Genomic DNA, 13,131 nt, shown 5'->3' with positions numbered 1-13,131 from the left:
TTATTTTATTAATGTTGAGATAATGAAAAAGTATACCTACATCTTTTGAACTCATCACAAAAGGTATATTGATTAGGGTGTGATAAAATTTTACTCCTCCTGTTCCAATCCTTTTAGTTTGGAGGGGAGAGTTTGGAGGGAAACAGAGAAAAATTTAAAAAAAAATTCTCCTCTCCTAAAATTTTTTCTCCCTTCTCTTCCAATTTTTCAAGCCAAACAAGGGAAGGGGGCAAAATCCCTCATCTTTCCCTTCCAACTAAACACTCCCTTAGTCAACCATTAAGCCATATATGTTGAATTAAAATACTTTTAGTTAAACATAGATATTATCTAATAATCATTTAAGGTGCCCAAAAAATTAATGCATATATTTTCTTTTTACTTTTTTACTTCTATTTTATTTTTATTCATGTAAAATTATTTATTTACTAACATTTTAAAAAATAAATACATAAGTTAGATAAAATAGTATTTTGAAAACACATAAAGAAAAACTCAATGGAACAGGCATTAAATATCATAAGTGATAAATTAATTAATATAATTTGTGTTTATTTTACTTTAAATTTTATTAATTTCAAAAAATAGTATCAAATTATTTATTTATATATTGTAATGATTGCTTGTTTAAAGTTTATTAATTTTTGGGACAGAGTGTACAATTTGATTATGAGGGAAAATTAGTAATTATAAAATTTTTATCACAATTTAAAGTAAAAAATTAAGTATTTTAGAATATTTAATGGAATATTCCTAAATGTGTTAAAAATTAGACTAAACTATATGTTTTGAAAATAGGAGGGAAGTCCCTATAATTTTAGTAAATTAAAAAGGAGGTCATAATATTTTACTGTAAAAATAAATTTTTTTGTTTTTAGTAAAAAATAGATATGAAAACTTATTAAATTTTAAGATAAATTTAATAAAATTTTTAAAAAATTAGGTTTGATAAATATGATAGAAGTGACATATAATAAGATTAAAAAATATTTTATTAATAAATATGACTCTTTTTTCTATTTTAAAAGAGGTGATAGATTGTCCGAGTAAAATTGTTGATCAAACATATTTTTTATTAATTATATAAATATATTAAAAGTTTAAATCTACATAGGAAATATAAATGACATGTCTTCACCTTAATTCATTTTAGAGGATAAATTAAAAAAAATTATAAAATATAGCATGCATGTAAATAAAATTTTAATTGTTAAGCCATAAAATTATAAAAATATTACTTATCGTGTTTGTATAGACAATATTTGTTGCAAACCTCCATTGTGCTTTTGCCATTCCAAATATCACTTAAGGCGTTTTGGTTTTGGAGATCTTGTATGTTATGAAATGAATGAAACGGCGAAACTTGATGCCCAAGTTATAAGAGTTTTCCTGGCTTTTAGCTGTTGAAGTATTGGCCCCACCATCTGTTTCTTATTCCCTCCTTTTTTCATGGTTTGTTATGTTCCCCACTAGGATTTGTTCTCTCATTTCTATGTATGATTAATTGTCAATTTCGAGTACAAGTATCTTTTTACCGGTTACTTATTCCCCATTTTCCATATATATATATATATATATATTGTCGACGTTGATGTTTATTTCTCATTCAAAAATAATTTACAGGCCTTATTTAATGTACCACATAGTTTAAAATGATTTTTTAATAATATGTTTATTTGAGAGGATCAATTTGCCTAAGCACTTTCGTGTTTTTATATGAAAAAAAAAAAAACTTGCCGTAGGCACTGCAATATCTATACTTTTGTCACTTCTCAGATTATTTTTTTTGTCAAATCTTTCAATAAAAATAAGATAAATTAAAAGATTATTTTAAATAACTCAACACAATAATATCTATTTTTTTAACACGAGGATAAACACGTCATTTTGAATACACAAAGTGAGATTTTCATATCTAACTTAATTGTTAATATTATTTAACATTATCACATATTTATTTTTATTTGAATATATATATTATTTGACATTTTCATATCGAACAATATTCCGTGTACAACACAATTTTTTTTCCATAGTAGTAGTTTATACTAATGAACATGTTAATCAACCAAATATAAACCTAGATATACAAAATCGTATTATGTAAACTTCATATAATCAGAAGTAAGTTGCGACTTACAACAGACCAACCCCACTATATAAAACCCTCGTTCAACGAGTTAAATCATTAAAAGATACACCTCAATTCTTTACCCTTTAGTTCAACATATATAGTCTTCCTTTCTTCACGTGTTAATGCATATCTGATGCTGTTATCATTTCCAATTACTCTTGCTCATCCAATCTTGGAGACAACAGCAAGAATGAACTGAAATCAAATCCTTCTTCTGGCTCCTGGGGCGTCTCATCGGTTGAATCAAAATCAAGTGGTGTTTGAATCATTGAATCCATGTTTGAGAAATTGTGTATCTAAATCATATATTAGTCAGATATTAGTTCTCATTCTATTTCACATCCTCCTACAGCAAGATATATGAACATTATAGTTAACAATACCTCGAGAATTTGTCTGCGTACATCTGGAATCACATGCGTAGTTGCTTGATTTTCATACTCAACAACCATATGGTTACTTGGCTCCCTTCTATCACAAACTAGTTCATCCATCTTTCCTTTTGTTTCATTCTTGATTTTCTTCATTAACCTACATAGAACATGGGTTCTCTGCAACATGGAAGAATAATCAAGAATTATTCATTTGTCAGAATTAGAGCATAGATCTCTGATAGAAATGATGAAGCAATATAAACATGAAGTCACACTTAACTATGTTCCCGGCATGAAAAACTAGTGATAGACATTAGTCACCAAAACAATGTGATGCGTCAAAATCAAAAGAGTGACACAGACAATAACTTTGTCGACTGTAAAGCCAGAACTAGATAGAAAAAACTCCTAATAATAGTTGTAATAAGACAGCTTTATATCAGAAAATTCATGTTTTTAATAACTTACTTTGGCTTTCTAAGAAAAAATCTATAAACATATACATGATGAAGTTTCCACTTTCCATATGTAATGCTAGCAAGGAAACATAGGATATAAGCATACCTGGTTTGGAGGAAAGAGAGCATCATGATATTCATGAATAACCCAATTAGTTTTAATGCCAGGAACACGACCTTCGTAGAAAACCAGAGTCTTCTTGGTCCCAATGACATTGTGAGTGCCTCGTTCTGTAATTTTCCTTTCCTTACCGGTGGCTTTCCAGTAGCCCAGCGACGTTGCCCTATTAGATCGAGTACTACTACCAGGGTACTTGTAATCGAGATGACTGAAGAAAAACCATTGTGGGTCGTCCGACTTGATCAGCGAAAACTCTGAAACAGCAGAAGTTGGAGGAAGAACCGAAATTTAAGAAGGCAAAATCAAACGGCACGACATAAGATGATTGGAGCATGAAAAATTTAAAAGAGAAACTGCAGGTATCGGCGTGTAGTAGTAGGAGAAGAGATCTGGGGCTTGGATTGTGATACCTGGTAATTCCCAGGGTTCGTGCTTGCAAACGTCGATCTCAGGGATGGTGTCGTGAATGGAAGGATCATCGTTCATGAATTTGTGGTGGAGGCAGTGACGGACGAGCTCTTCATCGGTGGGAAGGAATCTGAAACCCTTAGGCATGTCTTGCAGCAGAGGAGCTGGGTCCGCCATGGTTGGCTCTCAACTATGATTAATCAGATAAGCTTGCTGCAGATGAAGCTTTCAGAGAGGGAGAGGGAGAGGGAGAGAGAGCACTGCTTGCAGCGTCGTTGTGTGTTTGGAACTTTGGATGCAATAATAAATGGAAGGCAACACGCTTTAGCTGATCACTTTAAAGCATAACTCACAGCTCTCTTTAATGAGAGGGCAATAAATAAGTGGTGAAAATTAAATTAAAATGAGGTTAGCATTTGTTTCTATTAATTACAAACACATCGTTAGTATTCATGCAGCATATTTTTCTCAAGGACATAAAGTTTAAAATTAAATAAATAGTAGATGAAATAATAAATTAATGAACAATTTGTGGCGTAAGGAATAATTTTGGAAGCTTCGGTTGGTGTAAAACGGTGTAACTTGACACTTTTCCACCTGAAATATAAGATTTAGTTGAGAAATTTTACTTTAGTGGCAATGTTAGACATCAATCTTTTTTTTTTTATCTCCCTTATTTAATATTTTTTCCATACAACCTTCATTAATTTTCAATTTTACTCTATTTTTCACATTTAATACCTTCATTAAGAAAGTATTATTTTCTTTGTCTAAATTTATAAAAAATTTTAGATAAAGTTATGCAATAAAGTTCATTAAATATGCACAAAATTATAAATTTTCAAAAATCTCTTCATTTAATATTTTTTGGTATTGAGCTCAAGACCTCTAAATTAAATCTTCGAGAATTTATCATGAAGATTAAATTTGTTAGTTCTTCATTTAATATTTTATTTATGAAAGAATATTAAAAAGGAATAATAATGAATCTTCTAATTAAGTTGTCTTTTATTATCAAAGAGTTATTAATAAAATTTTATTTTATTAAGGTGTTTTATAAAGTGGGACGAAATAGTGTAATAAAAATGACATAGCACATATTTATATAATAATAATAATAATAATAATAAATATTCTCTTTGATCAAAACTATAAGACATTTTATCTAATTTGTACCTGGTTACTTTCACTAAGTTAGTTAGTGAAATTTAAAATTATTTATTTTTTATATTTATTATTATTTAACATTTGCACTTATTTAATAGAATATTTTAATTTAAAAATCTTATGGATTACACTATTTAATTATGATTTTTTAAAAAATTATTACTTACATGTGGAAAGACCAAAATAATTTATATTTCTTAACATGATATTTAAGAAAAAGTGTTTTATAATATTAAACAATGAATAATAAAGTTAACTAATTTACTTAATTATAGTTAATTAAATATTAAATATTATGCAAGAAAGAGGAGTAATACCAGTGGTGTGGCCGTGTGTGGATGCATAACTTCATGCATGGATGAAGTGGGAGGACTTGTAACGATGCGACACGTAATGAGGAGAGGGGTCCCACCATCCAAAGCGTGTCCGTACAAAAGGCTCCGCGTTTTCTGATTTCGAGACTGGACGCTTCCCCCTTGGTTCCTTCTCACCACTTTTTTCTCTTTTTTGTTTTCAAATTCCATTCCACGACCTCTTTCGATCACCTTTCTTTCTTCCTTTCTCTACACTGTAATTTGAAATTAAAGCCAAGACCAGTCTTATTCTTTTATGAACCTTAGGCATCTGTGATCACTGATCTGTACCAAACTTACATATTATAACCAATGAAGCCTTCCATGCCTTGTTCGTACATCTGTTCTTTTTCCTCCAAAGCTTCACAGGCACCATTTTTAGATAAAACGCAGCATCGATGTGTTGAACCAATTTTTCTGAGACGCGTCAAGTCAATTGACCTTGCAAGGCCTTGTTTGACTTCGACAATCACTTGCACATCCATCATTCTTAAACTAGGAACGAAGGCATCAATGGAATCTCCCACGCCCTGATTAAGGGTTTGCTTGGTTTCCGTTCTTAATTTTTTTATTTTAAAAATTATTTCATAATATAGTTTCAAAATTTTTTTTAAAACAAAATAAAATAATTTTTTATTATGTTAATTTACAAACAATTTTAAAATTAAAAAATTGATTGATAGTAATGATTATAGGTGCTTAATGATGGTGAGGTATGATAAAAAAATAGTCAAGATAATTGTAATTTTCAACAATTAAACATGGTATATTTTGAGAGCAAAAAAAAAAAAAACAAAATTGTTTCAATTTTTTTAAAAATCAAAAAATTAAAACAGTTTTATAAATAACATTTAACCAAGCAAGTTTTTAAAATTTTCAATTTTTAAAAATAGAAAACAAATATGCTCTAAAATTCCCCTTATAATGACTCTGTATTTCGGATGCTAGTAATGTTTTAGAGCAGGACGTGTAGCCGAAGATTCTAGAATGAAATCTCGCTCAAAAAATAAAAACAAACAAAGAAGGCTTGCAGCCTTAGATTAAAAATTTAGGCATTATTGTGAATCTGTAGAAACATTTTAAGAGGTTCTATCGCTCGCCAGGTGCCTTTCTATATGCGAACCCCATCATCATTGCCAACCGTGTTTTCTTTCATAAATAAAACGAATCTTTTGAGTTAGTGTCTAATGTTTCTTTCTTTTTGATGGTTTGTTATGCTCCCCACCATCATTCAGATTATATTTAATTTCCCTTCCTTTCTCTGGATAACAAATTTATTATCAAATTCAGTTTCACTGTTCACATCTTCAAGAATCTAGTCGATCGGTATAATTAAAATTAATTAAAATTTTCAATTTTCAATTTCTTTTTTTAAAAACAAAACATCAAATATCGTGTAGAAGAATCGACTAATACAAATTTGGCACATGCCAAGGCAGTAATGATGTCATTAAGCAAATGAAGGTGTTAGCAAAGTTTCTTTTTAAAAAATATTTATGTATATTGTATAAAATAAAAAATTTGATAAAAAAATATGACAACAAACACTTAAAATTAAGTATCTACGTGACAAATGTTAATTCCGCTGAGAAAGATGGATTTCATCATTTTGTGACCCCTTTTTGAATACAACATTTTGGACCCCTTTTGAATAAGTTGAATATTATGCATGTTATCAAAGATATAGTTAATTAAAGTCCTAAAAAGATATGCCCATTAGAACTAAACAGGAAAAAGCCTAAAAGGAAACTAGGAAAGTGTCACCCCCTTCACATCTCTTGCCCACTAACAAGTAACAACGAAGGCATCAATGGAATCTCCCACATGATGACATTTCTCCAAGAATGACTCAGTATTGAGATGTTTCAGAACAGAAGATGTAGCTGAAGATTCTAGAATGGCATCTCACCCCAAAAAAATAACCTTAAAAGGAAAAATAGGGGAAAGCTTGCCGTCGAAGTTTGAAAATTTGAATATTGTGAATTAATTTCTGGGAACATTTTAAGAGCCGTGGCCGAGTCTCTTTCTATGTGCTAACGTTGACACCACCATCCATCAGTCTCCTTTCAAAAATAAGGAAGCCAATCTTTGGAGTCAGTTTGTCATATTTTCTTTCTTTTTGGTGCATGGTTTGTTATTATGTTCCCCACCTTCATAAAGATTTTGATCCCATTCGTTCCTGGATAAGAATTTGATTTTCAAATTTAGTTCATTGATTGGTGTTTTATTAAGCCATCACCTCTTTAAAAATTTAAAAATAACCATCTTTTATCGGTTCATTCTAGGCGTCCAAATATTAATATATCAATGTTTGACACATTCTAATATATACAGTGTATTAATATAAAATTTATTGAAAATTACTTTAATTTATTTACATGTTATGAATAACTTAATTTTTCTAGTTTCATTTAAAAAAAATCATTTTTATATAACACGCGCATCACTTTTGGAAAATAAAAAAACCTTTAATCGTGGACTGTTTAGACTGGTCATGTTTTTATTTAAAAAATGATAATAAATACTTAAAATAATAATTATTTTTTATCCCAGTTATATTTAAATGAGTCTACAACTTCTATTGGGTTTTCCAAAGACTACAAGTCTCACGTTGTGTTCTTTAAGTTAGTCTGCATATATGGAGTATATGAATTATGTTGTGTGAAGAAAAATTGAAAAATAGAATGTAGAAGGGAAATAGGAATTGTCGTTTTTGCATAGGCATTAATTCTCCCCTCCCACTGCCCAAAAAAATTTCGCCAGGGATCACCAAAATTGGTTAGGAATTAGGATTCTGCATAAGGTTGATTCCACACAAGATACAAACAGCACTTCACAGGGATGCTTTTACCGGCTTTACACATTACTTAAACATAAAGTTACATAACATATACTTGCACTTGGAAAAACAGCATTTAGGTAGGATAAGACAGTATTTTTATGAGTAATTGCCACAAACCAATCTTCACGTCAAGCTTGATTGTTGCTGCCTGCTTGATCTTCAAATTACTGTCCTGAATGCCCATTGAAACACGCGGTTTTTCCATGAGGGGAAATGTGCTTTGTGCAAGTAAGGCACTAACAGAACTTCCCATATGATAGCATTTCCCAAATAATGACTACAAACAGGAAAAGCCCTATAACAACATTGCCAAGATATACGGATGGTGGACTAAGGTTTTGGCTTGATAATGGTGTCTCTAGTTGAATGAAAGAACTCCTCCTATTGACACCAGAGGATTGACTACTTGGGGCTTTTAAAGTGTTTCTTTTATCAGTAACCTGAGCTACTCCCTTATCATTGTTTGAATGCTCCGGTGTTTCTTTCTGAGCCTGCAGAATACATCATATGGAACATGGGATATCATCAAGAAGTTAAAACAAGATTGTCTTCCAGTGAAGCATATCTGTCAAGGCAGGTACTTGTATTTTCTAGTAAAGCACAACTTGGTTTTCTCAGATTCAGATCCCTCTGAAGCACTTCATCATGATGAAGCAGACGAAGATAGGAACAAAATAGTGGGTCTCACCTTTACGCATGTAGACCCCAGCAAGAGATACCCACTATTTTCTTCCATCTCCCTATACTTCACCAAGATGAAGCATCTCTGTTGAGACAAGCTTTTGCTTTTTTCTCGGTTTGATTTACCGAAATTTAGATCCACTCGAATACTTCATCACGATAAAGTAAACAAAGATAAGAACAGAATAGTGGGTCATTCATCTCCACATGTCGACCTCATAAAAGTCAGACCCACTATTGTCTTCCTATCATTCTTACTTTACTAAAATGAAGCATCTCTGTCAAGACGAGCTTCTGCTCATTTTCCTTGTAAAGCACGGCTGGGTTTTCTCAAATTCAGATCCTCTAAAATACTTCATCGTGATGAAGCAGAGATAGGAACATAATAGTGAGTCTCACCTCTGCACATGCAGAACCCATATAAGTGAGAGCCACTATTTTCTTCCTATCTCTCTATATACTTCACCCCCTGAAGTATTTCAGGGATCCACATTTGGTTTTCTCACCTCATGATATGCTGCTTTGGTTGAAGACTTTCTATGTGTTTGAGATCTTCTTGCTCCATATCTCAGTGACACAGAGCTGGCTGATCTTGGTTGATATTGGGTTTTGCATGCCTTTATAGTGGAAGCAGAGCTAACAAGCTCTATCTGACTGATCTCAAGTGGCCTAGCAAGGGTTGAATCACCAGAGGAAGAGTCCAAATCATCTTGAAAGGATCTGCCCTTTTTCCCTCGTTTTGCTTGGTTGGAAGAAAGTTCAGAGCTGTTAACCTTTGCCATTAGCATGCATTCCCTTGGACCATCAGTTTTATACGATTTGGTTGAAGTTTCAATATTTCCATACTGTAACAATTTCCAAAGAGAATATATAGACTATGTTAATCCTTCATGTTGCCCAAAACGAGATCCGATGAAAAGAGGCGTACTACTGAAGTATAATGTGCCAGAAATAAGTAAACCATTGGTCACGGCAGAGAGCAGAACAACAACACTAGTTCCAAGCTAAAATTTCACTCACTTTTCAGAACATGTAGGAGAAAATCACTTTACATTGTAGTAATGCTAGGAAATGCACATCACTACAATGCCCTCAATGATTTTAACCTATAGAAAGATGTTTTGTTTATGAGATATTGGAGATACAATCTCCAACACCATTAGGAGAATGCATCTTTACCTGTGCATAGACAACTTCTGCATCTGTGTCACTGCTTCCATAGTACACCTTTCTCAATGCTTCTGAGGGGGTGAACTCATGGACAAAAGCATGTCCCACTCCCTCACTCTGGAATATTTCCTCATCAGCTAAGATTGAATTCACAAACTCATCAGCATTTTCTTCTTCCTCCTCGGTAGTTTCAAAAGGCAGGTTTATACTGCTGTCATCATTTCCAGTATAGGAATTGAGCCTCGGGGAAAATGGGAAAGAAAATTCCTGCTCATTGACTATTGGAGAAAAATGTAATGGGCTTAAGTCAACTTCATCCACTGGGTGTTCTGTCTGAAAAAATGGATCCAGATTGATTGAAGACAAAGAGTACACCTAAAAAATATATCAAGCAATTGCTCTCAGCGCATTTAGCCCACAAAAGCATAATTTAAGAACTATTTCTCCATGTGTCCAAGAATTCTTTTGCTTACATTTGGAATTGTAGTCTCACTAGCTAGATTTTCATGGTCAGAAGACATATAGCGACTCGGCTCCCCTTCATCACAGATTAACGCATCGGTTCTCCCTTCTGCTTTCTCAGGTTTCTTCATTAACTTGCATAGAACAAAGGTTCTCTGCAAAATTTGAAAGAATAACCAGGCACTCATTTGTTTGAAACAAAGCACAGTAAAAGCCAGGACAAACAAAGCTCATCCTTCAAAGTCGGGAATCTTGTTGCCTAAAAATTTCCATTACAACAAGAACTGGAAAAGAATATCGGTTAGATAGAATATAGAAACATCAAATCCAACCACGTTAGGTAGTATTGACTGTTTTTTTTTTTTTTTCACGCAATCAATGATAAACATTTCTGATCAAATACTGTGATGTAAGAAAATTGAGTCATAAAATGAGAACAAAGTAAATGCTCATGGTATTCCAGTATGTAGAGTCGTAAGTTGTAACAACTACCAGAACTAATCATATTTCTAAGAAACCCACAAAATCCATGTCTTAATAACGTAAGCGCAAAATGGATATACAATGTCAAATCAAGGAGGCATGGATAATGCCGAGAAACATTCCAATCCAAACACTCCATGTGCCCACTAATTCTTGTGCTTACTATTTCTAAACACATAATCGTAGAAGTTTCACTCCAGTCAGAACATGAAGACTATAAAGCCTACCTGGTCAACAGGAAATGTTACAGCCTGATATTCATGAATGACCCAGTTGGTCTTGACGCCATTAGGAACACGACCTCTATGGAAAACAAGAGTCTTCTTGGTCCCAATGATCTCGTCGGTACCACGAGCCTTAATGTCCCTGTCTTTTCCAGTGGCTTTCCAGAAGCCACGCGATGTTGCCCTGTTAGACCGAGTACTGTTTGAGTACTTGAAATCACGAGGACTGAAGAAAAACCACTCTGGGTCATCCGACTTGATCATCGAAAACTCTAAAACAGCACAAGTAGACATAGAGAAGAAAAGGCAAAATCAAACGCCATTGCGTAAGATCATTAAAGTACAAAAATTAAAATAAAAAACACATATGCCAATTTAGAAAGGGGTTATACCAGGTAAATCCCAGGGCTCGTGCTTACAAATGTCAATCTCACGGATAATCTGAAGAGCCGAATTATCACCGTTCAATTTGTTCTTCAGGTAGTGACCCACGAGTTCTTCATCTGTTGGACGGAATCTATACCCCACTGGCATATATTCCTGCACAGAAACTGCGTTCGCCATTGAAACTTGAGAGAGGGGGGGGGGTGCTCGTGACTCGTGAGCTCTGCCTTCGCTATTTGTAACGCGCAGTTGCGAGCGTAGAAGGCATTGACTGACTCTGCTTCATTTGTGGCTTAACCTGGAAGCTACATTTTAAAAAATAATAAATAATAGAAGATGAATAATAAAATAATAAAAACTTATATTTATCATTGCCGAGATAAAAATATATTCATATTTATTGTTTCTTTTGATCTTAATAAAAATATTTTCATTGCCTAAAATTAATGTAATAGTAATAACATGACATTTGTTGCCGGTCTCTTAATAAAAGTTATTTGCATGAAGTTAACATGATTCAATTAACTCATCAAAAAAGAAATTCGTCGGGGAAAAGAATACAATGAGGTATAATAAAAATCAATATTCAAGTCCTTATATAAAAACAAAAAATATAAAGATTCAATAGATACCCTGCACTGATTTTACATACCATTGATATGTTTGACAAATTACAAATTGTAGTAAATGGAAATGGTTGAAAGACATGGAGTCATCTACATATACATGTTTACTAAGCCCCTATTTGAATTTTAGTTTATATTTAACAAAAATACATTTGAATAATCTAATTATTTATTAAATTTGGCAAAAATATATTATAGATAGGGCTTAGATATACTTTTGAGAATTACTCAAACATGTACTAAAATTGTGACAGGTCATATAAAAATACTTTGGTTTTCGTGTAGGGTAACGAGTGGTGAGAAATTTTGTTAACTAAAAAAAAAGTAATATACGGGTATTTTAATAATTTAACATAAAATATATTTTTTATTTAAAAATATAAAACATTTTTAATTGAATCCCACCCTCACCTACTTTCAAACTAACCTTATCTTTTTATATTTATCTCTATTAAATACTCTATAATAAATATAAAGTTATTCATTAATAGGGATACTTAAAAAAAAGATAATTATTATATTTTGAAAGACTAAAAATGTCTTATATTTTTTAAATTCAACTCCTCAAAAAATAATGTTTTACATTTTTTATAAAATAATGAATTTAAAATTTGGGTATATTATGTACATCTATCTTCTATTGTAAACATCGTGATGGTTTCATACCTCCTATTTTATTTTTGTATAGTAATTTTTTAAATATTATATAATAAATAAAAAATTATAAATTATAAATATTTTATAATAGAAAAAGGATGGTTTGGGATTCACGGGGAAAATGAGCGGTGAATATTAAATTGACACTAAACAATATTTCTTTTGAATTATAATATAAGATATTTTTTAAAAGTCTTACTTAATTTAAAATATAAGGCATTGATAATTTTTATAATTATTTTTAATTATATTTTATTTTATTTATTACATTTTTTGAAAAAGAATCTTTAATTGTGAACCGGATAAATAATTGTAACCAAAGAAGCTTCCTCCTATGTGTAATTTCACGCTAGTAGTTTCAACAAATAATTTTATAGGTTTGAATTTTTATGCTTATAAGAGTTGATAATATGTAATATATTTGTAATTTCTAAAAACACGTTAAAATAATAAAAGTGAAAATGGGATGTAAATTTTATATCATTCGATTTTTTAAATATATAAAAGCCTAAAGTCTGCTTTAGAATTTTAATAATTTTATAAAGTATTTTTTTGGGTTCTTCAATACTAATACTATGACATACACC

General features: G+C 31.5%; 2 protein-coding genes across 3 annotated transcripts; both read right to left on the bottom strand.

Annotated features, from left to right (window-relative positions):
* Nucleotides 1-2,075: 2,075 nt before the first annotated feature.
* On the bottom strand, nucleotides 2,076-3,763 carry LOC129287716 (protein NTM1-like 9). The gene is made up of 4 exons (XM_054923942.1): nucleotides 3,498-3,763; nucleotides 3,073-3,341; nucleotides 2,518-2,685; nucleotides 2,076-2,430 (listed from the first exon to the last, which is right to left on the bottom strand). The coding sequence occupies exons 1-4, from the start codon at nucleotides 3,670-3,672 to the stop codon at nucleotides 2,287-2,289; spliced, it is 756 nt and encodes a 251-aa protein (XP_054779917.1). The 5' UTR covers nucleotides 3,673-3,763; the 3' UTR covers nucleotides 2,076-2,286.
* A 4,018-nt stretch (nucleotides 3,764-7,781) lies between these two features.
* Nucleotides 7,782-11,522, bottom strand: LOC129287580 (NAC domain-containing protein 62-like). Of its 2 annotated transcripts, none has more exons than XM_054923786.1 (6): nucleotides 11,270-11,522; nucleotides 10,881-11,149; nucleotides 10,182-10,325; nucleotides 9,718-10,041; nucleotides 9,045-9,383; nucleotides 7,782-8,348 (listed from the first exon to the last, which is right to left on the bottom strand). In XM_054923786.1, the coding sequence occupies exons 1-6, from the start codon at nucleotides 11,439-11,441 to the stop codon at nucleotides 8,094-8,096; spliced, it is 1,503 nt and encodes a 500-aa protein (XP_054779761.1). In that variant the 5' UTR covers nucleotides 11,442-11,522; the 3' UTR covers nucleotides 7,782-8,093. The 2 variants fall into 2 exon arrangements, with proteins under 2 accessions (XP_054779761.1, XP_054779760.1); XM_054923785.1 differs by having other exon boundaries at nucleotides 9,718-10,083; nucleotides 11,270-11,521.
* Between the last annotated feature and the right edge of the window lie 1,609 nt (nucleotides 11,523-13,131).

Source organism: Prosopis cineraria, unplaced genomic scaffold (assembly GCF_029017545.1).
Source record: "Prosopis cineraria cultivar Desert tree isolate PC_DT_omini unplaced genomic scaffold, ASM2901754v1 PC12, whole genome shotgun sequence".
In the NCBI taxonomy this organism is placed as follows: domain Eukaryota; kingdom Viridiplantae; phylum Streptophyta; class Magnoliopsida; order Fabales; family Fabaceae; genus Prosopis; species Prosopis cineraria.
Note: the sequence above shows the minus strand (reverse complement) of the source record. Positions and strands in the feature narration are given on the sequence as shown.

Coding starts and splice junctions, on each gene's coding strand:
- LOC129287716 (XM_054923942.1), bottom strand. CDS start 3,672: ATGGCGGACCCAGCTCCTCTGCTGCAAGACATGCCTAAGGGTTTCAGA. Junction 3,342..3,497: donor CGAACCCTGGGAATTACCAG/GTATCACAATCC, acceptor CTGCTGTTTCAG/AGTTTTCGCTGATCAAGTCG. Junction 2,686..3,072: donor CTCTCTTTCCTCCAAACCAG/GTATGCTTATAT, acceptor TCCATGTTGCAG/AGAACCCATGTTCTATGTAG.
- LOC129287580 (XM_054923785.1), bottom strand. CDS start 11,441: ATGGCGAACGCAGTTTCTGTGCAGGAATATATGCCAGTGGGGTATAGA. Junction 10,326..10,880: donor TAACATTTCCTGTTGACCAG/GTAGGCTTTATA, acceptor CAAATTTTGCAG/AGAACCTTTGTTCTATGCAA. Junction 9,384..9,717: donor CAGAAGTTGTCTATGCACAG/GTAAAGATGCAT, acceptor AAATTGTTACAG/TATGGAAATATTGAAACTTC.